General features: G+C 43.1%; 1 protein-coding gene across 1 annotated transcript; it reads left to right on the plus strand.

Moving 5' to 3' along the window:
- On the plus strand, positions 1 to 27,625 carry LOC110532910 (retinal guanylyl cyclase 2-like). The gene is made up of 27 exons (XM_090183506.1): positions 1 to 77; positions 708 to 1,157; positions 1,387 to 1,488; positions 1,593 to 1,668; positions 1,755 to 1,934; positions 4,326 to 4,443; positions 4,988 to 5,175; positions 5,443 to 5,556; positions 5,968 to 6,099; positions 6,501 to 6,604; positions 10,371 to 10,489; positions 14,530 to 14,614; positions 14,901 to 14,997; positions 15,279 to 15,410; positions 15,647 to 15,727; positions 16,670 to 16,846; positions 17,491 to 17,647; positions 18,070 to 18,219; positions 19,102 to 19,250; positions 19,365 to 19,528; positions 19,688 to 19,880; positions 21,738 to 21,912; positions 22,130 to 22,228; positions 23,994 to 24,088; positions 24,555 to 24,643; positions 24,742 to 24,780; positions 27,383 to 27,625. Exons 2-27 carry the CDS (start codon positions 823 to 825, stop codon positions 27,507 to 27,509), a joined length of 3,477 nt encoding a protein of 1,158 aa, XP_090039632.1. The 5' UTR covers positions 1 to 77; positions 708 to 822; the 3' UTR covers positions 27,510 to 27,625.
- The last annotated feature ends 43 nt before the right edge of the window (positions 27,626 to 27,668 follow it).

A 27,668-nucleotide genomic window follows, 5' to 3' on the forward strand; every position in this document is an offset into this window, starting at 1 on the left:
GCCTACTTTTGTGCCGAGGAGGCGACGCCATAGAGGAGAATTCAAGTAAGCCTAGTCCTCCTTCTCCTCCTAGCATGGTAAGTGATGTATCTGTATGTTAGCCTAGTCCTCCTTCTCCTCCTAGCATGGTAAGTGATGTATCTGTATGTTAGCCTAGTCCTCCTTCTCCTCCTAGCATGGTAAGTGATGTATCTGTATGTTGACTCGTAAACAAAGGTGAGTTAAGAAGTTATTGTTGGCAATATTTTATAGGCTTAACACACAAAACCCCAAAATATAATCAACACGTGTTCTTTCTAATAACAAGTAGCCTGAAATTGATTGATGCAAACATTAGATAAATTATTATTTAAAACCGTACAACTATTGTTAGGCCACAGTCTTTCCAAAGGTTCATATGAGATGCCTACGCGGGATAGGGATTATGGATGATAAATCCATGGTCATATTTAGTCAGATAATCCTGAGTTTTAGTAGAGCCGTTTACAGCCTGTAGAATTACAGACATCAGTGTGAAATAACTTTTGCCAATTCATGACAATGTAGAAACAGTGTGTAGAAGGAATGGTTAGACAGATGATTTGTCAACATGACATGATCTTGAAGGGGCTGCTTTTACTTTCTGACAGATGGATATGCGAACGCCATATAAACCAATTTTGATTGGTCACAATATGTGAATGCTGATGGTCCTCCTATTGTCTCAGATCTTCAGGACGTTGGGGCCGACACGTTTAGAGCTTTGTCGTCTAAGGACCTGTGACTGCAGTGACACGCGTGGAGCAGCGGCTTGGCGTGTGCATAGCGTGTGTTATCCTTGAGATGCGACCACCGCTCTGTGCCTTCCACAGCAAAACTCGGACATGGGCCGCGCACGGACACACAACCCCTGACCACCCTAAGGCACACCCCGCCCCCCTCCCTATCTCTTCCCCTCTATTTTCTTCCATCCCTCGCTCCCTCCAGCTCCCTCGCTATCGGTATGGTGTCCTTTGGTTCCTCCTGCTTGCCGTCCTGTGCCTTTGGCTCATTGGACCCTCCCCTGCTCACGCTGCTCACTTCCGTGTCGGGGTGGTAGGGCCGTGGTCATGTGACCCTCTCTTCTCCAAAGCGCTGCCGAGTGTGGCGGCCCAGCTGGCAGTCAACCGTATCAACAGGTAGGGATGAGTTCAACACACGTTTTTCCGAATTGATTAGTTGTTGGTTGCTAAGGCCAATTAGTTTCTGAAATATGCTTACTTAAGTTATGCAGGGAAAAAATGCCACAAATACTTTTTATTCCGAACATAATCTTGTTTATTTAAAGGTATCTGTCCCTAATTTTCAAATGGCTATGGATGCCTTCGATCAAACTAATCGATTGATCTGTCTGGTATGTATCAATAGAGACGCTGTCCTCTCACTGGCAGCCACTTTTGATTATGTCATTCTGGAAGAGAAATGTGAGACTTCCAGAGCTCTGGATGGGTTCATGGGCTTCTATACCAGGTTTGTTGTACTGTACATTACTTTTCTTTACAATATGTCAAAATAAATCCTGTCAGGGTCCTACAGGCCGACTTGAGACTTGAGTTCATTCATTAATTCACCAGGGCTACAGGCTTCATCGGGCCGGCCAACCCTGGGTACTGTGACGCTGCATCGCTACTGGGCAAGGGCTGGAACAAGGTGGGTAGGAAACGTCTTGGAATCTATTCATGTAATGGATTGTATTCCATTCCGTTATATTCCATTCTATTCTCTCCTCTCCCCAGGCGGTGTTTTCGTGGGGATGTGTTGGCTATGAGCTGGATGATGTGCGGAGTCACCCTACCTTCGCCCATTCCATGCCCCGACCCACCTGGGTGCTGATCAGCCTCATGCAGCACTTCCGCTGGGCACAAGTTGGCATCATTGCCTCCTCAGAGGACAGCTGGGTGGAGACCTCCATCAAGGTACACACACACACACACACACACACTTGTGCATGTGACATTAAAACTTGAAACAAGAGGTGCTATTTTGAAATGGAGATGGATACAAGCCGAATGGAATATGCACTGCAGTGGCGTACTGTGTCTCAGTGCTGCAGACCCTGGTTCGTTCCCAGGCTGTGGCACAACCAGCCGTGATCGGGAGTCCCACAGGGAGGACCACAACTGGCCCAGCGTCGTCTGGGATAGTGGAGGGTTTGGCCGGGGTAGGCCGTCATTGTAAATAAGAATTTGTTCTTAACTGTCTTGTTAAATAAAGGTTACATTGTGAATAATGCGTGACTGTAAAAGCCTCAGGAGTTTAGAAGCCTTTTATGGACCGACTACTTGGGTAATGCATGGCCAGGATAAGACAGACACCAGACACTCTACTTGGCTAATGCATGGCCAGGATAAGACAGACACCAGACACACTACTTGGCTAATGCATGGCCAGGATAAGACAGACACCAGACACTCTACTTGGCTAATGCATGGCCAGGATAAGACAGACACCAGACACACGGTTGTTGAACCAGCTTTCGTTATAGCAGAGTAAGGGTGGCCTATAAGCATGGCCAGGATAAGACAGACACCAGACACACGGTTGTTGAACCAGCTTTCGTTATAGCAGAGTAAGGGTGGCCTATAAGCATGGCCAGGATAAGACAGACACCAGACACACAGTTGTTGAACCAGCTTTCGTTATAACAGAGTAAGGGTGGCCTATAAGCATGGCCAGGATAAGACAGACACCAGACACACGGTTGTTGAACCAGCTTTCGTTATAGCAGAGTAAGGGTGGCCTATAAGAGTTTGTTTTCTAATCAACAAAATGGAAAACAGACCATTTTTACATGAAAATAACTGACATATTTATAAACACCGGTGTCACCGGGTTATCTAATCTCTCGTTCCACGATGGACATATAGAAACAATAACCTAAAATAACCAACAATAACCTACATAGATAACTTACATAGATAACCTACATAGATAACCTACATAGATAACCTACATAGATAACCTACATAGATAACCTACATAGATAACCTACATAGATAACCTACATAGATAACCTACATAGATAACCTACATAACCTACATAGATAACCTACATAGATAACCTACATAGATAACCTACATAGATAACCTACATAGATAACCTACATAGATAACTTACATAGATAACCTACATAGATAACCTACATAGATAACCTACATAGATAACCTACATAGATAACTTACATAGATAACCTACATAGATAACCTACATAGATAACCTACATAGATGTCCGATGATTGTTTTGTTTCTCCCAAACTTGATCTTTTCATAAAGCTTTGGTGATTAAGATTTATTTCAAAGCGTCTCACGAGCCAAACCCTTTATCCATAGTCTTGAGCCAAACCCTTTATCCATAGTCTTGAGCCAAACCCTTTATCCATAGTCTTGAGCCAAACCCTGTATTCATAGTCTTGAGCCAAACCCTTTATCCATAGTCTTGAGCCAAACCCTTTATCCATAGTCTTGAGCCAAACCCTTTATCCATAGTCTTGAGCCAAACCCTTTATCCATAGTCTTGAGCCAAACCCTTTATCCATAGTCTTGAGCCAAACCCTTTATCCATAGTCTTGAGCCAAACCCTTTATCCATAGTCTTGACGACTTGGCCAATGCACTAGGCAGGACAAAAAACAATAAAGCCTTCATTGAGAGGAGGGAAGACTATGCTTGTTTTTTAATTAAATGAAATGAAATGGGATAAAACATTTGTTTTTTATGTTTCTAAATACGAGGTTTATGGGCACAAAAAAAGCACATCTCTCTTGTTCCAACTGCATGTGGGCACAGTGCGTCACGGCTGGATAGGCTGCGCATTCGTTGTCAAAATCCATAACCATTAGACCAACCATTCCCACTATACTGAAATTGGCACTTTGGCGCACGTTTTTAAGGATGCCCACCTCAGCGCAAGCAAGCTCATATAAAACAGGTAAATTACCAATCGTGGGTTTGAAAAGAGAAGAGCGAAGGCTTTAACAGATCGTTAGAGTTCGGCACTAACGCTGCCTTAACGTCAGCCGAAAAGGCTTTTCCCAATAATAATAATAATAATCATGTTTTATTATTGTTTTTGTTGTTATTGCTGTTATTGTTGTTATTATTATTATTATTATTTATTTATTTTAACAGAATGTTACTGCGTTGGGGCACTAATGAAATACAATTTTTTTATTATTGTTATTATTGTTATTATTATTGTTATTTATTTATTTTAACAGAATGTTACTGCATTGGGCACTAATAAAATACAATGTTTTTATACTGTAACTTTGTCCAATGAGGAACTATGACCTCTGACCTTTCTGCAGGTGGCCAACTCTCTGAGGAGTCATGGGATGCCGGTGAGGCTGGTGGTTACCATCGGTAACGACCCTGGTAGTGTCAGGAAGACCCTGGCCAAGCTCAAGAAGGTGGAGGACCTACGATGTGAGTACTGATATCATACACAAGGAGGAATGCTACTTTGACTCTAAATCTTTTGAAGGGAGAAAGCCACTTCACACTATCGAGAAAAACTTAATGTTCAGGTTGAAAACTTCAAAAAGTGTGACCTGTTGTGATATGGTGAAACTCATACATTCACTTATTCAGTCAAGTCAAGTTAATTTCTTAGATTACCAGGAAGCTATAGGCACGTAGCCTTGAGGTAAGAGCTTTGGGCCAGTATCCAAACGGTCGCTAGTTTCGAATCCCAGAAAGACAAGGAATGACATGGGGAAAAATCTGTAGTTGTGCCCTTTGACCGAGCCACTTGACCCCAATCGCTCCAGGGGCGCTGGACAATCATGACCCCAGTCCCTGCGGGTGTCTCAGGGGGAGTTGGGATATACAAGACGCATTTCATTACACACTTGTGTGTAACAGGATAAATATAAGCACCCCCCCCCCCCAAAAAAAAACAAATAATTATAAGCTCTTCCTCTTTTTTCTTTTCACTTTCCCCCTGTATTCTCTCGTTACTCCCCCCTAGTGGTGATCATGTGTATGCACTCTGCCCTGATCGGAGGGGGACCTCAGAAGCTCCTGCTAGAAACAGCAAAGGACATGAGACTGACCGAGGGATCCCTGGTGTTTCTCCCCTACGACACGCTACTCTACAGCCTACCCTACCACAATGTCACTTACCCTGCCCTGAAGAGCAACAGCAAGCTACTCAAGGTGATCAGTCTTGGTATCTGTTGTGTGTCAGCATATGTAAAGCGTATTTGTTGCGTAGTGTATGTATCTTCAATTGAATTGTATGTGCGGGTTGACACCTTCTTGCCCAAGCTGTCTATTCTGTTGCTCATCTAATAACGATGATTACTAGTCTGACTTTAATCCTCAATCCCTTTTTAATGTGTGTATTGTTGTCACATGACTGAGGAAACTGTATATGTGTTCTAAATCTGGCAAATAAAATGGATTCATTCATTTAATTTAAAGGCCTACGATGCCGTGTTGACAGTCACTATAGACTCTCCCAAGACATCTTTCTACCAGGCCTATCAGGAGGCTATAGACAGGGGAGAGATAGCGGGAAATGTCAAGCCAACACAGGTAAATACATACAGTGTGTGTGTGTGTGTGTGTGTGTGTGTGTGTGTGTGTGTGTGTGTGTGTGTGTGTGTGGTGTGTGTGTGCGTGTGTGGTGTGTGTGGTGTGTGTGTGTGTGTGTGTGTGTGTGGTGTGTGTGTGCGTGTGTGGTGTGTGTGTGTGTGTGTGTGGTGTGTGTGTGCGTGGTGTGCGTGTGGTGTGTGTGGTGCGATAAGTTGAAAAATAAAAATACTGTCAAAGTCCAACCAATCATCATCCTTTGATTCTTGAAGGATTGCAGAAACCGTTTGGACTGAGATTTGTCCAAACATGGATGTGAATAGGTTTATGCCTCATTATTTATGCGTTGTTCACCATCTTGAACTCCCTCTCTGCTCTGTCCATCTCACTTTCCCGCCCATCTCTCCTCTCCAGGTGTCTCCTCTGTTTGGGACCATCTACAGCTCCGTGCTGTTCATGGCCCATGCTGTCCACAGGGTCAAGGCCTCAGGGGAGTGGCTCTCTGGGGGGAACCTGGCCCAACACACCCACAACCTGGCCTTCCAGGTACATGGATGATTTAATGTACAATGACTTATATGTGTCAATACTGTATTCACTTTTGGGCACTGGCCACCCGGGCTAGTTTGATACATGGACACTGACGATTTAAAGGGGCAACCTGGGATTCAAACAACAAGAAAGTGGTTACCCCCACCCCTTTTTGGGGGAAACAGCTGAGGCTTGATGCTGGAGAAATGCAACCAAAAAGTTATAGATGGAAATATGGATGCAAGGACTGACCGTCCATGATGTCAACATGATAGTTTTAACCATGTTTTAATGACTGTATTATTATTAAACCCTAAACTCTGCCAGGGCTTCAGCCACCCTTCAGCCACACACACACACACACACACACACACACACTCCTAACCCTGTCTAAACAGTTCTGTGATCTGTTCCAGGGTTTCAGCCACCCTGTGAGGACTAACATGTCTGGAGCCGGCGTGGCTGACTACGTAATACTGGATACAGACGGGAAAACCTGGGACCTCAGGCCCACACACAGGTAGGATGGGAGTCTGACCCTAACACTACGGCATCCGTACAGAACAGACATGTGGCTGACATGGTGAGGTTAGGATAACGGTTATATGGTGACATAGTATGTTGATGATATTGGTGGTTAACGCAGTGGTATCAAACTCCGCCCCGGGTGCTGCGTTCTGTCTTCAATGAGGATATATTTCATCTCCGTCAAAATTAGCATCTGTAAATAGCCCATCCAACTACCTCATCCCAAAACTGTATTTATTTATTTATCTTGCTTCTTTGCACCCCAATATCTCTACTTGCACATTCATATATACATATATATTTATTGCCTTACCTCCCTTATCCTACCTCATTTGCACATACTGTATATAGACTTGTTCTACTGTGTTATTGACTGTTATTGACTCTGTTGTTGCTGTTTGTGTCAAACTGCTTTGCTTTTTCTTGGCCAGATCGCAGTTGCAAATGAGAACTTGTTCTCAACTGGCCTACTTGGTTAAATAAAGGTGTTCTCAACTAGCCTACTTGGTTAAATAAAGGTGTTCTCAACTAGCCTACTTGGTTAAATAAAGGTGTTCTCAACTAGCCTACTTGGTTAAATAAAGGTGTTCTCAACTAGCCTACTTGGTTAACTAAAGGTGTTCTCAACTAGCCTACTTGGTTAAATAAAGGTGTTCTCAACTAGCCTACTTGGTTAAATAAAGGTGTTCTCAACTAGCCTACTTGGTTAAATAAAGGTGTTCTCAACTAGCCTACTTGGTTAACTAAATGTGTTCTCAACTAGCCTACTTGGTTAACTAAAGGTGTTCTCAACTAGCCTACTTGGTTAACTAAAGGTGTTCTCAACTAGCCTACTTGGTTAACTAAAGGTGTTCTCAACTAGCCTACTTGGTTAAATAAAGGTGTTCTCAACTAGCCTACTTGGTTAACTAAAGGTGTTCTCAACTAGCCTACTTGGTTAACTAAAGGTGTTCTCAACTAGCCTACTTGGTTAACTAAAGGTGTTCTCAACTAGCCTACTTGGTTAAATAAAGGTGTTCTCAACTAGCCTACTTGGTTAAATAAAGGTGTTCTCAACTAGCCTACTTGGTTAACCCTTAGGTGTTCTCAACTAGCCTACTTGGTTAACTAAAGGTGTTCTCAACTAGCCTACTTGGTTAAATAAAGGTGTTCTCAACTAGCCTACTTGGTTAACTAAAGGTGTTCTCAACTAGCCTACTTGGTTAAATAAAGGTGTTCTCAACTAGCCTACTTGGTTAACTAAAGGTGTTCTCAACTAGCCTACTTGGTTAACTAAAGGTGAAATAAATAAATTAACATTTTAAACAGTGGTGAAAAAGTACCTTATTGTCATACTTGATTTAAAAGTGAAGATACCTTAAGAGAAAATGACTCAAGTAAAAGTGAAAGTCACCCAGTAAATGCTACTCGAGTAAAAGTAGGTATTTGGTTTTAAATATACTTAAGTATCAAAATTAAATGTAATCGCTAGAATATACTTAAATACCAAAAGTAAAAGTATAAATCATTTTAAATTCCTTATATTGAGTAATCCAGACAGCACGATTGTCTTGTTTTTTTAAATTTACGGACAGCCAAGGGCGCACTTTAACAGTCAGACAGAATTTACAAACCAATCATTTGTGTTTAGTGAGTCTGTCAGATCAGAGGCAGTAGGGATGACCAGGGATGTTCTCTGTTTAGTGAGTCTGCCAGATCAGAGGCAGTAGGGATGACCAGGGATGTTCTCTGTTTAGTGAGTCCGCCAGATCAGAGACAGTAGGGATGACCAGGGATGTTCTCTGTTCAGTGAGTCCTCCAGATCAGAAGCAGTAGGGATGACCAGGGATGTTCTCTGTTTAGTGAGTCTGCCAGATCAGAGGCAGTAGGGATGACCAGGGATGTTCTCTGTTTAGTGAGTCCGCCAGATCAGAGGCAGTAGGGATGACCAGGGATGTTCTCTGTTTAGTGAGTCCTCCAGATCAGAGGCAGTAGGGATGACCAGGGATGTTCTCTGTTTAGTGAGTCCTCCAGATCAGAGGCAGTAGGGATGCCAGGGATGTTCTCTGTTTAGTGAGTCCGCCAGATCAGAGACAGTAGGGATGACCAGGGATGTTCTCTGTTTAGTGAGTCCGCCAGATCAGAGACAGTAGGGATGAACAGGGATGTTCTCTGTTTAGTGAGTCCTCCAGATCAGAGGCAGTAGGGATGAACAGGGATGTTCTCTGTTTAGTGAGTCCGCCAGATCAGAGACAGTAGGGATGACCAGGGATGTTCTCTGTTTAGTGAGTCCTCCAGATCAGAGGCAGTAGGGATGAACAGGGATGTTCTCTGTTTAGTGAGTCCTCCAGATCAGAGGCAGTAGGGATGACTAGGGATGTTCTCTGTTTAGTGAGTCTGCCAGATCAGATACAGTAGGGATGACCAGGGATGTTCTCTTGATAAGTGTGTGAATTGGACAATTTTCCTGTTGAAATGTAACGAGTACTTTTGGGTGTCAGGGAAAATGTATGGAGTATAAAGTACATTATTTTCTTTAGGAATGTAGTGAATTAAAAGTAAAAGTAGTCAAAACTATAAATAGTAAAGTAAAGTACAGATACCCCCCCAAAAAATGACTTAAGTAGTACTTTAAAGTATTTTTACTTCAGTACTTTACACCACTGATTCTAAAGTATATTGAGTTTGTCCATTTAAAAAACATTTTTTTAAACTTGAACCACCCGTGGGTTGTATATTTGACACCCCTGTTCTACAGGATAGACATATTTCTGACTTGGTGAGGTTAGGGTTAGTACTCGTACTACTAATGTTAACGACGCACTCCAGCCATGTTTGAACTTTAAGTGTTAAAAAACTAAATCCCACGTATAAAATGCAGTAAAGTACACACACTTAAAAAATATATGTTGTGAGCAGAATATTTTTTTGTTGTTGTTGAAAGAACTGCATACTTCATGGTGTAGGCCACTCACGGAGTTGATCTGAGGTTATCGGCCTTCTCCCTTTGCGTGAGGATCAATAGAGGAGCATTAGAGGGCGAAGGAGGAAAGACTCACCCCTCCACTTGTGATGTCATGACTGACCTGGACCACCTATTGAGATGTGCCTTTTGTTAAGTAAATCAGGTGTTGAATGAGGTGAAAAGGAGACAGGAGTGAGACTTTAACCATAATCCCCTTCCTGTACAGGATAGAGATGGCTGCTGATATGGTGTTAAATGAGGTGAAAAGGAGACAGGAGTGAGACTTTAACCATAACCCCTTCCCGTACAGGATAGAGATGGCTGCTGACATGGTGTTAAATGAGGTGAAAAGGAGACAGGAGTGAGACTTTAACCATAACCCCTTCCCGTACATGATAGAGATGGCTGCTGACATGGTGTTAAATGAGGTGAAAAGGAGACAGGAGTGAGACTTTAACCATAACCCCTTCCCGTACAGGATAGAGATGGCTGCTGACATGGTGTTAAATGAGGTGAAAAGGAGACAGGAGTGAGACTTTAACCATAACCCCTTCCCGTACAGGATAGAGATGGCTGCTGATATGGTGTTAAATGAGGTGAAAAGGAGACAGGAGTGAGACTTTAACCATAACCCCTTCCCGTACATGATAGAGATGGCTGCTGACATGGTGTTAAATGAGGTGAAAAGGAGACAGGAGTGAGACTTTAACCATAACCCCTTCCCGTACAGGATAGAGATGGCTGCTGACATGGTGTTAAATGAGGTGAAAAGGAGACAGGAGTGAGACTTTAACCATAACCCCTTCCCGTACAGGATAGAGATGGCTGCTGACATGGTGAGGTTCCTGGGTAGAGATATCCACTTCCCACACGGTATCTCCCCCAAGACTGACTCCAACTGTTGGTTCATCAAAGGCATCATCTGCACTGGAGGTACACACACAGATGCTGACACACACGCGCCGATACACGCAAGAACACACAGACACATGCAAATATTCCTTGATGTATAGTTAACATAAAGCATGGTATTAGTAACAAAAAGTCACACCGTTTTCTTTCAATCACTTTGTTTGTGCTACATTTTCACAAAATATATCATCAAAATGGACGGACCAAGGCGCAGCGGGATTTGAGTTCCAGATATTTATTTAAAGTGAAACTTCTCAATAAAACAATAAACACGCAACGAACTTAGGCAAAGCCGTACTATAAAGCTAACAGTAATATTGCTAGCGATCGACAAGAAATGTATTGCCTTGAAATGGAAATTGGATTCCTCCCTGCCAGTTGCAATGTGGCTATCGGAAGTTAATAGTTGTATCCCACTGGAGAAAAATCACTTACTGCTTGAGGAATAAGTTAAAGACATTTTACAGAATTTGACAACCTTTTATTGACTATATGGAGAATCTCCCCCCACATCTCATTGATTGAATCTATATATAATCCTCACATAATGTTTCACACGTAACGTATAATATGTAGCCTACGGCAGGTGATCCAATGTCTCGTTATTATTTTTTTCTTATTGTATGTTTGTTTATATAATTATAATTATTTTTTTGTTACGCTCGTCTGTTACTGTCACTTTGTCCTGTCGTTGTCTAATATCTTTTCACTTTTGTTTTGAATGTTCTTAATTGGAAAAGGCAAAAATGAAATATTCAAACAAAAAAAACACGCAACGACCCGCAACGACCCGTGACTACGTGGTGCAACAAACACAATATCCCACAATGCAGGTGGGAACAGGGACACCTTAGAGACCAACGTCAGCTGCCTCTAATTGGGAACCACACCAAGAGCACCAACATAGAGATGAAAAGACTAGAACGCCCCCTAGTCACGCTCTGACCTACAACACCATAGAGAACCAAGGGCTTATTTTTTCGAAACACTAAGCACATTTTCAAATGACTAAGTACAACAAACAAATTCACTAAATTCACCAAATCACTCTTTTAATTCGGATGCATATTCAATCTCAGTATCTGCTTTTCAAAATGCGATATTCACTTCACTTTTGATATGATTTTCTTGTCATTTGTTAACAGTATAATTAACTAGCAGTTAATCAAACTGCTCAAATCTGATACCGAACCAAAATGATGTAATTAAATCAAATCCAATGTTTATTAGTCACATGCGCCGAATACAGTGAGATGTTTACTTACGAGCCCCTGACCAACAATGCAGTAGTAACAATGAAAAGTAACAAGTAATTAAAGAGCAGCAGTAAAATAACAATGTGGAGGCTATATACATGTAGCAGTACAGAGTCAGTGTGGAGACTATATACAGGGAGTACCAGTACAGAGTCAATGTGGAGACTATATACAGGGGGTACCGGTACAGAGTTAATGTGGAGGCTATATACAGGGGGTACCGGTACAGAGTCAATGTGGAGACTATATACAGGGGGTACCAGTACAGAGTTAATGTGGAGGCTATATACAGGGGGTACCAGTACAGAGTTAATGTGGAGGCTATATACAGGGGGTACCAGTACAGAGTCAATGTGGAGACTATATACAGGGGGTACCGGTACAGAGTTAATGTGGAGGCTATATACAGGGGGTACCGGTACAGAGTCAATGTGGAGACTATATACAGGGGGTACCAGTACAGAGTTAATGTGGAGGCTATATACAGGGGGTACCAGTACAGAGTTAATGTGGAGGCTATATACAGGGGGTACCGGTACAGAGTTAATGTGGAGACTATATACAGGGGGTACCAGTACAGAGTTAATGTGGAGACTATATACAGGGGGTACCAGTACAGAGTTAATGTGGAGGCTATATACAGGGGGTACCGGTACAGAGTTAATGTGGAGACTATATACAGGGGGTACCAGTACAGAGTTAATGTGGAGGCTACATACAGGGGGTACCGGTACAGAGTTAATGTGGAGGCTATATACAGGGGGTACCGGTACAGAGTTAATGTGGAGACTATATACAGGGGGTACCAGTACAGAGTTAATGTGGAGACTATATACAGGGGGTACCAGTACAGAGTCAATGTGGAGGCTATATACAGGGGGTACCGGTACAGAGTTAATGTGGAGACTATATACAGGGGGTACCGGTACAGAGTTAATGTGGAGACTATATACAGGGAGTACCGGTACAGAGTTAATGTGGAGACTATATACAGGGGGTACCGGTACAGAGTTAATGTGGAGGCTATATACAGGGGGTACCGGTACAGAGTTAATGTGGAGACTATATACAGGGGGGTACCGGTACAGAGTCAATGTGGAGACTATATACAGGGGGTACCGGTGCAGAGTCAATGTGGAGACTATATACAGGGGGGTCCAGGACCAGTTGCAGAGGGAGGTATTTAGTCCCAGGGTCCTTAGCTTATTGATGATCTTTGAGGGCACTATGGTGTTGATGTTGAATGCTGAGCTGTAGTCAATGAATAGCATTCTCACATAGGTGTTCCTTTTGTCCTGGAGGGAAAGGGCAGTGTGGAGTGCAATAGAGAATGCGTCATCTGTGGATCTGTTGGTGCGGTATGCAAATTGGAGTCTGTCTAGGGTTTATGGGATAATGGTGTTGATGTGAGCCATGGCCAGCCTTTCAAAGCACTTCATGGCTACAGACGTGAGTGCTACGGGTCGATAGTCATTTAGGCAGGTTACCTTAGTATTCTTGGGCACAGGGACTATGGTGGTCTGCTTGAAACATGTTGGTATTACATACTCGGACAGGGAGAGGTTAAAAATGTCAGTGAAGACACTTGCCAGTTGGTCAGCGCGTGCTCGCAGTACACGTCCTGGTTATCCGTCTGGCCCTGCGGAATGTTGACCTGTTTAAAGGTCTTACTCACATCGGCTGCAGAGAGCGTGATCACACAGCCTTCCGGAACAGCTGGTGCTCTCATGCCGTGTTATTTGCCTCGAAGCGAGCACAGAAGCAGTCAGGCTCGTGTCACTGGGCAGCTCTCAGCTGTGCTTCCCTTCGTACTCTGTAATGGTCTGCAAGCCCTGCCACATCTGACGAGCGGCAGAGCCGATGTAGTACTATTAGCTTATATATAGTTTGTTAATAACTGCTGAACACCAAAACATTCTATTTATTTACCTCATAAATGTATCAGTTTGACATCAATTTATGTTATGTTATTAATGGATGTGGCTGTAAATATTACATCGTCTGTCTCCATCAGCCAGTGTGCTTCAATAGGACAAAGACTCCCTATGTGCTACCATTATAGCGTAGTGTACAATGCACTGCTGAAATACCTGGGATTATACCGTATACATTGATACATTAAGCTGATGAATTTCAAGCAGAGAGACAGGTGATACTGTATCAGTTGAAAAGTCACGTAGAAAAGGGGATATTGTACATTTGTCCATGGGGCAGAAATTGCATACAACACCGTGGTACGTTTTTACCAGCCGACTGGTTTACAATACCACTATATCTGATTATTTGACCACAGTACTGTATGTACTGTATCTACTGTAGTACTGTATGTACTGTAGTACTGTATGTACTGTAGTACTGTGTGTACTGTATGTACTGTAATACTGTATGCACTGTAGTACTGTATAAGGATAATGAAACTAAAATGGTGCATGTCAAGTTATATTAAACTTCTGTATGGGAAATTACATTTAACATCTAATATTTGTGTGTTCAGCACTTCAAAAATAACCGTTTTTAAAACGTGTATCTCGTGTGTTTTTTGCTAAATGGTGAGCATTTAGTCATCTGATGTATTGATGACTAAACTAAATGTTCTCATGGTATTTCACGGAAAAAGTAGATTTTGCGACTCAGGGGTGAAAGATGTGTAAAACTCCAATGAATGCACAATCAAAGGTTCTGAACAGAAGATAGGGGGTGTTACAAGTGTTATCAGTTTAGAGTTTTGTACTTAAAAGAGTTTTGAAAATACTTGTGAAAATAACACCAAAAACTTGTGAAAAATTGCTGAAATGTTTTCCCCAGGTGTGGATCCGTTCTCTGCTGTTAGGATCTTCCTGGGATTCTTCCAGACGGGTTTCGTCTTGTTTATTCTAACCTACTGCATCAAGTAAAGCTCTACAACATGATCTTGCCTATACAGTCCTTCTCATACATGTTCCACTATACGTACTGGCCACAATTCCAAACTAAGGGGAAAGATAGGTACCATCTTAACTCTTAACATCTTAGTTGTCTGACCAGTTGAGTTGGCTGAACTGTCCCTGAATTGTTAGCATTGGCCCTTTTAAGGGCCACCCCTAGAGTGAATGTTGGTTATCCTATTGGTTATGGTCTTAATGAGGTCAACCATCCATCATTTCTCTTTGTTTATGTCTCTGTCTCTTGTTGTCTAGGCGACGCATCAACCACATCCGGTTGTTCCGGGGTCCCAACAAGATCCTGCTCACCCTTGACGACGTCACTTTCATCAACCCGTCGCTTAGCAACAAGGTCAACAGTTATAGACTAATGCAGGAGTTAAATATTCAAATAGACAATTTACCTCTTTAACTTTTAAGAAACTTTTTTTGTTGCTTTTTCGTTTGAGCCTTTTCTATTTGCAAAATGTTTATATTTTTTCATTAAAAAAACAATTATTGAATGTACAAAGTGACAGACCGGAACAGGGGTCCATGTTCTTTACTGACTTGCCTCGTTAAATAAAGTTCAAATAAATAAATAAATGTTGTTGTGAAACTTAAACCAAGATGTCTCCTCTCCAACACTTTCAGAAGCTTAGTATAGACAGTAACAGAAAGATCAGTGGAGTCTCTCTGACGAGCCATTCACAGCACAGCCTCACGTCCCCCTTCTCTGAGCAATCACCTGCTACCTACGAGAACTCCAACGTCGTCCTCTATGAGGTGAGACAGAGTAGCATGTTTGAGTCATTTGTTATGACAAACTGCGTTGATTGAATACATGTTTGTGATGAACATCTGAGGGTGGAAATTATTGACTATTGTGGCCCAATATCTTAATATTGGTTCAGTAAAATAGATTTGGCGCCAACTACAAACAAACTGACACGTACTTGTAAAATGCTATTTTAATATTTGATACCATAGATAAATAAAATGTTGTTGTTATTTTTCTCCAGGGAGACTGGGCGTGGCTGAAGAGACTCCCTCATGGAACGTTCAGGAATATCAACCCCAAAACCAGTGACGTGTTTGAATTGGTGGGTTTCCTTTAGAAATATATATTTATTCATGTTAATTCATATCCTTGGGTATAGTTTCCTTTAGAAATATATATTTATTCATGATAATTCATATCCTTGGGTATCGTTTCCTATAGAAATATATATTTATTCATGTTAATTCATATCCTTGGGTATCGTTTCCTATAGAAATATATATTTATTCATGTTAATTCATATCCTTGGGTATAGTTTCCTTTAGAAATATATATTTATTCATGTTAATTCATATCCTTGGGTATCGTTTCCTATAGAAATATATATTTATTCATGTTAATTCATATCCTTGGGTATAGTTTCCTTTAGAAATATATATTTATTCATGTTAATTCATATCCTTGGGTATCGTTTCCTTTAGAAATATATATTTATTCATGATAATTCATATCCTTGGGTATAGTTTCCTTTAGAAATATATATTTATTCATGTTAATTCATATCCTTGGGTATCGTTTCCTTTAGAAATATATATTTATTCATGATAATTCATATCCTTGGGTATCGTTTCCTTTAGAAATATATATTTATTCATGATAATTCATATCCTTGGGTATCGTTTCCTTTAGAAATATATATTTATTCATGATAATTCATATCCTTGGGTATCGTTTCCTTTAGAAATATATATTTATTCATGATAATTCATATCCTTGGGTATCGTTTCCTATAGAAATATATATTTATTCATGATAATTCATATCCTTGGGTATCGTTTCCTATAGAAATATATATTTATTCATGATAATTCATATCCTTGGGTATAGTTTCTTTCCTTTAATGTTGATGCCATCTTGCTGTTGTGGTATTTTCAGAAGTTCTCCACCCTGTTGCAAATACGATACCAAATCCATACAATTCCTACTTCAATCTGCACTGACCCCCTAACCTCTAACCCCTGACCCCCCCCCCCCACACACACAGATGAAGGACATGCGTCATGAGAACATTAACCTTTTCCTGGGTTTCTTCCACGACTGTGGAGTGTTTGCCATCGTAACCGAGTTCTGCACCAGGGGAAGCATGGAAGACCTATTGCTCAATGAGGATGTCAAACTGGATTGGATGTTCAAGTCATCACTACTGCTGGACCTTATTAAGGTAGGGTGGAGGGAGGGAGGAGAGGAGAGGAGAGGAGAGGAGAGGAGAGGAGAGGAGAGGAGAGGAGAGGAGAGGAGAGGAGAGGAGAGGAGAGGAGGATGTTCAAGTCATCTCTACCATTAGACCTTATTAAGGTGAGGAGAGGAAGGGAGGGATGGAGGGAGGGATGGATGGAGGGAGGGAGGGAGGGAGGGAGGGAGGGAGGGATGACTTGGAAAGGAAGGAGGAAGAGGGATAGAGAAAGGGCAGGAGATTTGAAAGTGCCTCAGCCGGAGGGAGGGAGGGAGGGAGGGAGGGAGGGAGGGAGGGAGGGAGGGAGGGAGGGAGGGAGGGAGGGAGGGATTGACGTTCAAGTCATCTCTACTATTAGACCTTATTAAGGTGAGGAGAGGAAGGGAGGGATGGAGGTATGACTTGGAAAGGAAGGAGGAAGAGGGGATAGAGAAAGGGCAGGAGATTTGAAAGTGCCTCAGCCAGAGGGAGGGAGGGAGTGAGGGAGGGAGCGAGGGAGGGAGCGAGGGAGGGAGGGAGGGAGGAGAAGGAGGGTTCTAAAGTGAATGAGGTAAGGTGGAAGATTATGTCTGGCTTCCATGCTTATCTCCATTGTTCTGTCTCTGAGTTCTATGTTCCGTGTTCTCCCCCAGGGTATGAAGTACCTGCACCACAGGAACTTGTATCACGGTCGTCTGAAGAGCAGGAACTGTGTGGTAGATGGACGCTTCGTCCTGAAGATCTCTGACTACGGATACAACGAGGTTCTAGAGGCAGCAAAGTTCCCCTACACAGAACCTCCTGCAGAGGGTGAGTAGATCTGGAGAGGAGTGGAGAGAGTTTTGCCTTGAGTCTGGACAGAGTTCCGTCTGGACAGGGTTCTGTCTAGAGAGGCTTCCGTCTAGAGAGGGTTCCGTCTGGACAGGGTTCTGTCTGGACAGGGTTCCGTCTGGACAGAGTTCCGTCTGGACAGGGTTCCGCCTGGACAGGGTTCCAACTGGACAGGATTCCGTCTGGAGAGGGGTCTGTCTGGACAGGGTTCTGTCTGGACAGGGTTCCGTCTGGACAGAGTTCCGTCTGGACAGGGTTCCATCTGGACAGGTTTCCATCTGGACAGGTTCCGTCTGGACAGGGTTCTGTCTGATAAAAAAAAGTGCATATAACAGTAGTGTGTTTATGTACAGTATGTGTTTGTTTGGTTCTCTTCGTGTGTGTGTGTCCCTCCCTCCTAGACCTGTTGTGGACTGCCCCTGAGATTCTGCGTGGCCCCTCCCCCGGTCTCTACGGCAGTCTCCATGGAGACGTGTACAGCTTCGCCATCATCATGCAGGAAGTGGTCATGAGAGGCCCGCCTTTCTACATGCTGGAGCAGTCTGCTGCAGGTAAGAGACTACATTACCCAGAGTACGCCTGTACTACAGGTAACAGAAGTGGTCATGAGAGGCCAGCCTTTCTACATGCTGGAGCAGTCTGCTGCAGGTAAGAGACTACATTACCCAGAGTACGCCTGTACTACAGGTAACAGAAGTGGTCATGAGAGGCCAGCCTTTCTACATGCTGGAGCAGTCTGCTGCAGGTAAGAGACTACATTACCCAGAGTACGCCTGTACTACAGGTAACAGAAGTGGTCATGAGGGGCCCACCATTATGCATGATGGAGCAGTCTGCTGCAAGTAAGAGACTACATTACCCAGAGTACGCCTGTACTTCAGGTAACAGAAGTGGTCATGAGGGGCCCACCATTATGCATGATGGAGCAGTCTGCTGCAAGTAAGAGACTACATTACCCAGAGTACGCCTGTACTACAGGTAACAGAAGTGGTCATGAGGGGCCCACCATTATGCATGATGGAGCAGTCTGCTGCAAGTAAGAGACTACATTACCCAGAGTACGCCTGTACTACAGGCGGTCATGAGGTCATGCGGGGCCCACCATTATGCATGATGGAGCAGTCTGCTGCAAGTAAGAGACTTCTTGGTAACACTTTATTTGGATAGTCCATCTGTCAGTAAGACCTGTCCCTCTCCATTAGATGTTTCTGCCATTGTGAGACAATAAAGTTGGGATTTGAATTGAATAAGACTGGCTCCATCTAAACGTCTCTCTGTGATTCCTTGAATTTGATCTCATCGCCTCCATCGCAACCATATTGGAGGAGAATATCTAAGGTCCCTGCCCTCAAACCTTCTGCTCCAATGAGTTTTAAGGAGGAATTGAGGGAAGATGAATTTACCTGAATACTCCTCTGACCCCTGTCCTCCAGAGTTGATCCAGAAAATCCGTAAGCCCCCTCCTCTGTGTCGTCCGGTGGTCTCCCCTGACTACGCCCCTATGGAGTGTATCCAGCTGATGAAACAGTGTTGGAACGAAGAGCCAGACAGACGGCCATGCTTCGACCAGATCTTTGACCTGGTACAGAGGGTGGGGGTGGGTTATACAATGCCTTCAAATCTGTGTGTGTGTTTCAGAAACTCAAACTCTCTCTCTCTCTCTCTCCCCCCCCTCCCCCTCCCTCTCTGTCTCCAGTTTAAGAACATCAACAAGGGCAGGAAGACCAACATCATAGACTCCATGTTGAGGATGCTGGAGCAGTACTCCTCTAACCTGGAGGAGCTGATCAGAGAGAGGACCGAGGAGCTGGAGATAGAGAAACAGAAGACTGAGAAACTACTCACTCAGATGCTGCCACCGTATGTACACACACACACACACACACACACACACACACACACACACACAGGAGGAGCTGATCAGAAAGAAAACAAAGGAGCTGGAGATAAAGAAGGATAAACTACGCAGATGCTCACTCACACACACACACACACACACACACTCCCTCTCTTTCCTAGGACGGTTGCGAATGCCCTGAAGGTGGGTGGTACGGTGGAACCGGAGTACTTTGACAACGTGACGCTGTACTTCAGTGACATCGTTGGCTTCACCACCATCTCAGCCAATAGCGAGCCCATCGAAGTGGTTGACCTTCTGAACGACCTCTACACGCTGTTTGACGCAATCATTGGCAACCATGATGTCTATAAGGTAGAGAGAGAGAGAGAGAGAGAGAGAGAGAGAGAGAGAGAGAGAGAGAGAGAGAGAGAGAGAGAGAGAGAGAGAGAGAGAGAGAGAGAGAGAGAGAGAGAGAGAGAGAGAGAGAGAGAGAGAGAGAGAGAGAGAGAGAGAGAGAGAGAGAGAGAGAGAGAGAGAGAGAGTATGTGTGCGTGTGTATGTGAACCACACTTTAATCACACAATGACACTCAGCAGTGCCCTACAACTACTACAACTTCCTGTAGGGAAACTTAACAGTGCCCTATTTGGCTTTGGTCTGCCCAGTACATTTCCCTTTATATATACAGTACCAGTGAAAAGTTTGGATACAGCTACTCATTCAAGTCGTGTTTCTTTATTTTTACTATTTTCTACATTGTAGAATAAAAGTGAAGACATCAAAACTATAAAATAACACACATGGAATCATGTAGTAACCAAAAAAGTGTAAAAAAAAAAAAAGAAGTTGATTATAGATTCTTCAAAGCAGCCACCCATTCTCTCAACCAGCTTCACCTGGAATGCTTTTCCAACATTCTTGAAAGAGTTCCCACATATGCTGAGCACTTGTTGGCTGTTATTCCTTCACTCTGCGGTCCAACTCATCCCAAACCATCTTAATTGGGTTGAGTTCGGGTGACTGTGGAGGCCAGGTCAACTGATGTAGCACATCACTCTACTTCTTGGTCAAATAGCCCTTACACAGCCTGGAGGTGTCATATCGCTGCAGAATGCTGTGATAGCCATGCTGGTTAAGTGTACATTGAACTCTAAATAAATCACTGACAGTGTCACCAGCAAAGCACACCATCACACCTCCTCCTCCGTGCTTCACGCTGGGAACCACACATGCAGAGATCATCCTTTCACCTACTTTGCGTCTCACAAAGACAAGGTGGTTGGAACCAAAAATCGAACATTTTGACTCATCAGACCAAAGGACAATTTCCACTGGTCTAATGCCCATTGCTCATGTTTCTTGGCCCAAGCAAGTCTCTTCTTGTTATTGGTGTCCTTTAGTAGTGGTTTCTTTGCAGCAAATCGACCATGAAGGCCTGATTTATGCAGTGTCCTCTGAACAGTTGATGTTGAGATGTGTCTGTTACTTGAACTCGGGGAATCATCTATTTGGGCTGCAATTTCTGAGGCTGTTAATTCTAATGCTTATTCTCTGCAGCAGAGGTCACTCTGGGTCGTCCTTTCCTCTGGCGGTCCTCATGAGAGCCAGTTTCATCATAGCGCTTGATGGTTTTTGCGACTGCACTTGAAGAAACTTTCAAAGTTCTTGAAATGTTCTGCATTGACTGACCTTCATGTCTTAAAGTAATGATGGACTGTCATTTCTCTTTGCTTATTTGAGCTGTTCTTGCCATAATATGGACTTAGGGCTATCGTCTGTATATCACCCCTACCTTGTCACAACATAACTGATTGGCTCAAATGCATTAAGAAGGAAATAAATTGAACTTTTTATCAAGGCACACCTGTTAATTGAAATGCACTCCAGGTGACTCCAGGTGACCTCATGAAGCTGGTTGAGATAATGCCAAGTGTGCAAAGCTGTCATCAAGCAAAGGGTGGCTACTTTGAAGAATCTCAAATATAAAATATACTTTGACTAGTTAAAAAAAAAAATTGGTTACTACATGATTCCATATGTGTTATTTCATAGTTTTGATGTCTCCACTATTATTCTACAATGTAGAAAATAGTACAAATAAAGAAAAACCCTTGAATGAGTAGTTGTGTCCAAACTTTTGACTGGTACTGTATGTATGTACTTCATACATCACCTGAAGTTAATTGACCAATCAAAATGTTTCCCACCCGTCCTCCTCTCTACCCGTAGGTGGAGACGATAGGCGATGCCTACATGGTGGCGTCAGGGTTACCGGTTGCCAACGGAGATCGTCACGCGGCAGAGATATCCAACATGGCGCTAGACATCCTCAGTGCTGTGGGCACCTTCAAGATGAGACACATGCCTGACGTACCTGTACGGATACGCATAGGATTACACTCAGGTGAGAGATACAGGGGCTACACACACTTACAGATGAACGCACAGGCACAAAAATCACACAGTGCCTATCTATAGTGTGTGTGTGTGTGTGTGTGTGTGTGTGTGTGTGCGTGTGTGTGTGTGTGTGTGTGTGTGTGTGTGTGTGTGTGTGTGTGTGTGTGTGTGTGTGTGTGTGTGTGTGTGTGTGTGTGTGTGTGTGTGTGTGTGTGTGTGTGTAGGTCCGTGTGTGGCGGGGGTGGTGGGACTGACCATGCCTAGATACTGTCTGTTCGGAGACACTGTCACCACAGCCTCTCGTATGGAGTCCACTGGGATGCGTAAGTTATAATACACTGAGTATACAATGCCTTAGGAAAGTAGTGTGACCCCCTTCACTTTTCCCAAATGTTGTTGTTACAGCCTTATTCTAAAACTGATTTTGTTTTACTAGTTCCCTCATCAATCTACATAAAATACCCCATAATGACGAACCAAAAATAGGTTTTTAGAAATAAAAAATATATTTAAAAAAAATGAAATATAACATTTACATAAGTATTTAGACCCTTTACTCAGTACTTTGTTGAAGCACCTTTGGCAGCGATTACAGCCTCGAGCCTTCTTGGGTATGACGCTACAAACTTGGCACACCTGTATTTGGGGAGTTTCTCCCATTCTTCTCTGCAGATCCTCTCAAGTCCTGTCAGGTTGGATGGGGAGCGTTGCTGCACAGCTATTTTCAGGTCTCTCCAGAGATGTTAGATCGGTTTCAAGTCCGGGCTCTGGCTGAGCCACTCAAGGACATTCAGAAACTTGTCCCAAAGCCACTCTTGCATTGTCCTAGCTGTGTACTTAGGGTCGCTGTCCTGTTGGAAGGTGAACCTTCGCCCCAGTCTGAGGTCCAGAGCGCTCTGGAGCAGGTTTTCTTCAAGGATCTCTGTCCTTTGCTCCATTTATCTTTACCTCAATCCTGACTAGTCCCCCAGTACCTGCCGCTGAAAAACATCCCCACAGCATGATGCTGCCACCACCATCATTCACCGTAGGGATGGTGCCAGGTTATCTCCAGACGTGATGCTTGGCTTTCAGGCCAAAGAGTTCAATCTTGGTTTCATCAGACCAAAGAATCTTGTTTCTCATGGTCTGATAGTCTTTAAGTGCCTATTGGCAAACTCCAAGCGGGCTGTTATGTGCCTTTTACTGAGGAGTGGCTTCCGTCTGGCCACTCTACCATAAAGGCCTGATTGGTGGAGTGCTGCAGTGATGGTTGTCCTTCTGGAAGGTTCTCCCACCTCCACAGAGGAACTCTCGAGCTCTGTCAGATTTGACCATCGGGTTCTTGGTTACCTCCCTGACCAAGGCCCTTCTCCCCCGATTGCTCAGTTTGGCTGGGCGGACAGCTCTCAGTAGAGTCTTGGTGGTTCCAAACCTCTTCCATTTAAGAATGATGGAGGCCACTGTATTCTTGGGGACCTTCAATGCTGCAGACATTTTTTTGTACTCTTCCCCAGATCTGTGCCTCGACACAATCCTCTCTCAGAGCTCTACGGACAATTCCTGTGACCTCATGGCTTGGTTTTAGCTCTGACATGCACTGTTGACTGTGTAACCTTATATAGACAGGTGTGTGCCTTTCCAAGTCATGTCCAATCAATTAAATTTACCACAGGTGGACTCCAAGTTGTAGAAACATCTCAAGGATGATCAATGGAAACAGGATGCACCTAAGCTCAATTTCGAGTCTCATGGCAAAGGGTCTGAATACTTATGTAAATAAGGTATTTCTGTTAGATTTTTTTAATGAATTTGCTAAAGTTTCTAAAAACATGTTTTCGCTTCGTCATTATGCGTTATTGTGTAGTAGATTGCTGAGAAAAATATATATTTCATCCATTTTAGAATAAGGCTGTAACGTAACAAAATGTTGAAAAAGTCAAGGGGTCTAAATACTTTCTGAAGGCTCTATATATGCACTGTTCTAGCTTATGTTCATTCTAAAGAAGTTTAGGGCTTGTCCTGGGTGCAGGAAAGAGCCGTGAAGCTTCTCTAGAGAGTGTCTATGTGAACTTGACTTTGTGAGTGTCCTGCCGCCTATATTTGCAGCCTACAGAATCCATGTCCATAACAGCACAGTTAAAATCCTGCTGGAACTCAAGGCAGGATACAAGGTGCAACTGAGAGGCAAAACTGACCTGAAGGTAAGAGACAAAAGACTGACTACACCTGGGACCACCATCATGTTGCATACAGTAAGCTCAGATCTCCCTAGAACTACCAAGAACTCTCTAGAACTACCAAGAACTCTCTAGAACTACCAAGAACTCTCTAGAACTACCAAGAACTCTCTATAATTACCAAGAACTCCCTAGAACTACCAAGAACTCTCTAGAACTACCAAAAACTCTCTAGAACTACCAATAACTCTCTAGAACTACCAAGAACTCCCTAGAACTACCAATAACTCCCTAGAACTACCAAGAACTCTCTAGAACTACCAAGAACTCCATAGAATATCAATAACTCTCTAGAACTACCAAGAACTCTCTATAACTACCAAGAACTCTCTAGAACTACCAAGAACTCTCTAGAACTCCCTACTGAACTCTCTGTCTCTCACTCTCTCCTCTCCGTATCCTTTCCTCCTATACTCTCTCCTCTCCACAGGGAAAAGGAGGAACAGAGGAGACCTACTGGCTCATAGGGAAGGACAACTTTGAGAAACCTCTCCCCGTCCCCCCTGAATTCAAGAAAGGGTAAGGAACGCCTTCCTCCCTTCCCTCCGCTCTCTCTCCTCCACTATCTGTGCCTTTTCTTGTTGATCCTGCCTCTGTGTCCGATTCGTTTTCCACAGGCAAATGGCTCATGGCCTGCAGATGGAGGAGATAGCGAGGTACAAGAAGAAAAAAGCTGAGAAACTGCAACAGCTTACAAAGAAGAATAACTGAATTACATAAGGTAATGTTATGCATGGAAAATGTATAACATTACTTGTTTGGTGACGTTTTTACTTGCTGTAGTTTGGGACTTTCCAGGCAGTCATTGTACATAACAATTTGTTCTTACCTGACTTGCCTGGTTAGATAAAGGTTCAATAAACAAAACTCCTCCAACCTGGTTGGTTTACCACCCAACACCGTTCATATTCATTTGTTGGTCACTGATCAAATCAGTTCTTCTACTTTACAAGTTTAAGGCCGAGATTCAATCAAAGGTGCGTTTTCGACAATTCACTTTTGATTCAATCCCGGCCTAAGTTTCACTTGTAAACAGTGATATGTGAAGATTTGATTCTGAGTATTTCAATATCATTTTAGCTAATATACTGGTATGAGAGCACTATAATAGAGCAAATAATCCTGATCCTATCATAACTACCCCTGGGAGGGCAGAGATCTTGATACATCTGGGACACGTACCTACCACATAGTTAATATGTGAGCTGGGACAGGTACCTACCACATAGTTACTATGTGAGCTGGGACACGTATCTACCATATAGTTACTATGTGAGCTGGGACACGAACCTACCATATAGTTACTATGTGAGCTGGGACAGATACCTACCACATAGTTAATATGTGAGCTGGGACAGGTACCTACCATATAGTTAATATGTGAGCTGGGACACGAACCTACCACATAGTTACTATGTGAGCTGGGACAGGTACCTACCACATAGTTAATATGTTAGCTGGGACACGAACCTACCACATAGTTACTATGTGAGCTGGGACACGTACCTACCATATAGTTACTATGTGAGCTGGGACAGGTACCTACCATATAGTTTATGTTAAGTATGCTGGGACAGGTAGCTACCATATAGTTAATATGTGAGCTGGGACATGTACCTACCATATAGTTACTATGTGAGCTGGGACAGGTACCTACCATATAGTTAATATGTGAGCTGGGACAGGTACCTACCATATAGTTACTATGTTATGTGAGCTGGGACAGGTACCTACCATATAGTTACTATGTTATGTGAGCTGGGACACGTACCTACCATATAGTTAATATGTGAGCTGGGACAGGTACCTACCATATAGTTACTATGTTATGTGAGCTGGGACACGTACCTACCATATAGTTAATATGTGAGCTGGGACATGTACCTACCACATAGTTAATATGTTGTCTGGGACAGGTAGCTACTATATAGTTAATATGTTGTCTGGGACAGGTAGCTACTATATAGTTACTATGTTATGTGAGCTGGGACAGGTAGCTACTATATAGTTACTATGTTCCGTGAGCTGGCACAAGTAGCTACTATATAGTTACTATGTTATGTGAGCTGGGACAAGTAGCTACTATATAGTTACTATGTTATGTGAGCTGGGACAGGTAGCTACTATATAGTTACTATGTTATGTGAGCTGGGACAAGTAGCTACTATATAGTTACTATGTTGTCTGGGACAGGTAGCTACTATATAGTTACTATGTTATGTGAGCTGGGACAAGTAGCTAATATATAGTTACTATGTTACGTGAGCTGGGACAAGTAGCTACTATATAGTTACTATGTTGTCTGGGACAGGTAGCTACTATATAGTTACTATGTTATGTGAGCTGGGACACGTACCTACCATATAGTTAATATGTGAGCTGGGACAGGTAGCTACTATATAGTTAATATGTTGTCTGGGACAGGTAGCTACTATATAGTTACTATGTTATGTGAGCTGGGACAGGTAACTACTATATAGTTACTATGTTATGTGAGCTGGGACAGGTAACTACTATATAGTTATTATGTTGTCTGGGACAAGTAGCTACTATATAGTTACTATGTTCCGTGAGCTGGCACAAGTAGCTACTATATAGTTACTATGTTATGTGAGCTGGGACCAGTAGCTACTATATAGTTACTATGTTATGTGAGCTGGGACAGGTAGCTACTATATAGTTACTATGTTAAGTGAGCTGGGACCAGTAGCTACTATATAGTTACTATGTTATGTGAGCTGGGACAGGTAGCTACTATATAGTTACTATGTTAAGTGAGCTGCCTAGATAGACTGCTGCCTACAGTGTGGAATCCCAGATATGTTGTTGTTTGTACTGTATGTTACGCTGTCTTTTATGTTGTTGTTTGTACTGTATGTATCTTTTATGTTGTATGTTGTCTATGTTTGTCCCTTAAGTTTTGTTCCTGAAAACTTTTTGTGTCATAGTTGCATATTTATCATTTGACTCCAATACCATTATAATGTTTATGTGATATTGAACAGAGTTGGTGTTTGATGAAATGTGTGAACCCTTAACTGGGTTCACAGTACTGCTTCTCCCTGATAGTGCTTTGATGTATTCTTAAATGTCACCAGTGAGTCTAGTCGCTTGGTGTCCCAGGTCTGACCAGCAGTACTGCGGCTGGACATCGAGGCCTGGAACTGACTGACCCCTAGTGTAAGCCACTGGTAGCAGGACACACTCTGGGCTAAATCTCTCTCTCTCTCTTTCCTTGTTGCATTTTGTGTGTTCCAGGTCTGTCCAGGAGATCAAGGACTTCAAGCTGCTCCTCCAGAAGGCCGTGAAGAAGATCTCCACTGTCAGAACGGTGGCTATGGTTACTATGGCGGACGACGACAACGTCATGATGCACCACCACTGACCAATCAGACTTCCTGATGCACCACCACTGACCTTTGACCCTAGCCAGAAAGAGGCATCAGGGGAGCTACTGCAAAGGCATATTTTGACTCCGTTTCAAATCAATGGAACTTGGGGCTGACCAATGAGGACCACCAATTGACTATTGTGTGGACATCAA

The sequence above is a fragment of the Oncorhynchus mykiss genome, chromosome 9 (genome assembly GCF_057628025.1).
Source record: "Oncorhynchus mykiss isolate SJ-2025 chromosome 9, ASM5762802v1, whole genome shotgun sequence".
NCBI classification, from domain to species: Eukaryota; Metazoa; Chordata; class Actinopteri; order Salmoniformes; family Salmonidae; genus Oncorhynchus; species Oncorhynchus mykiss.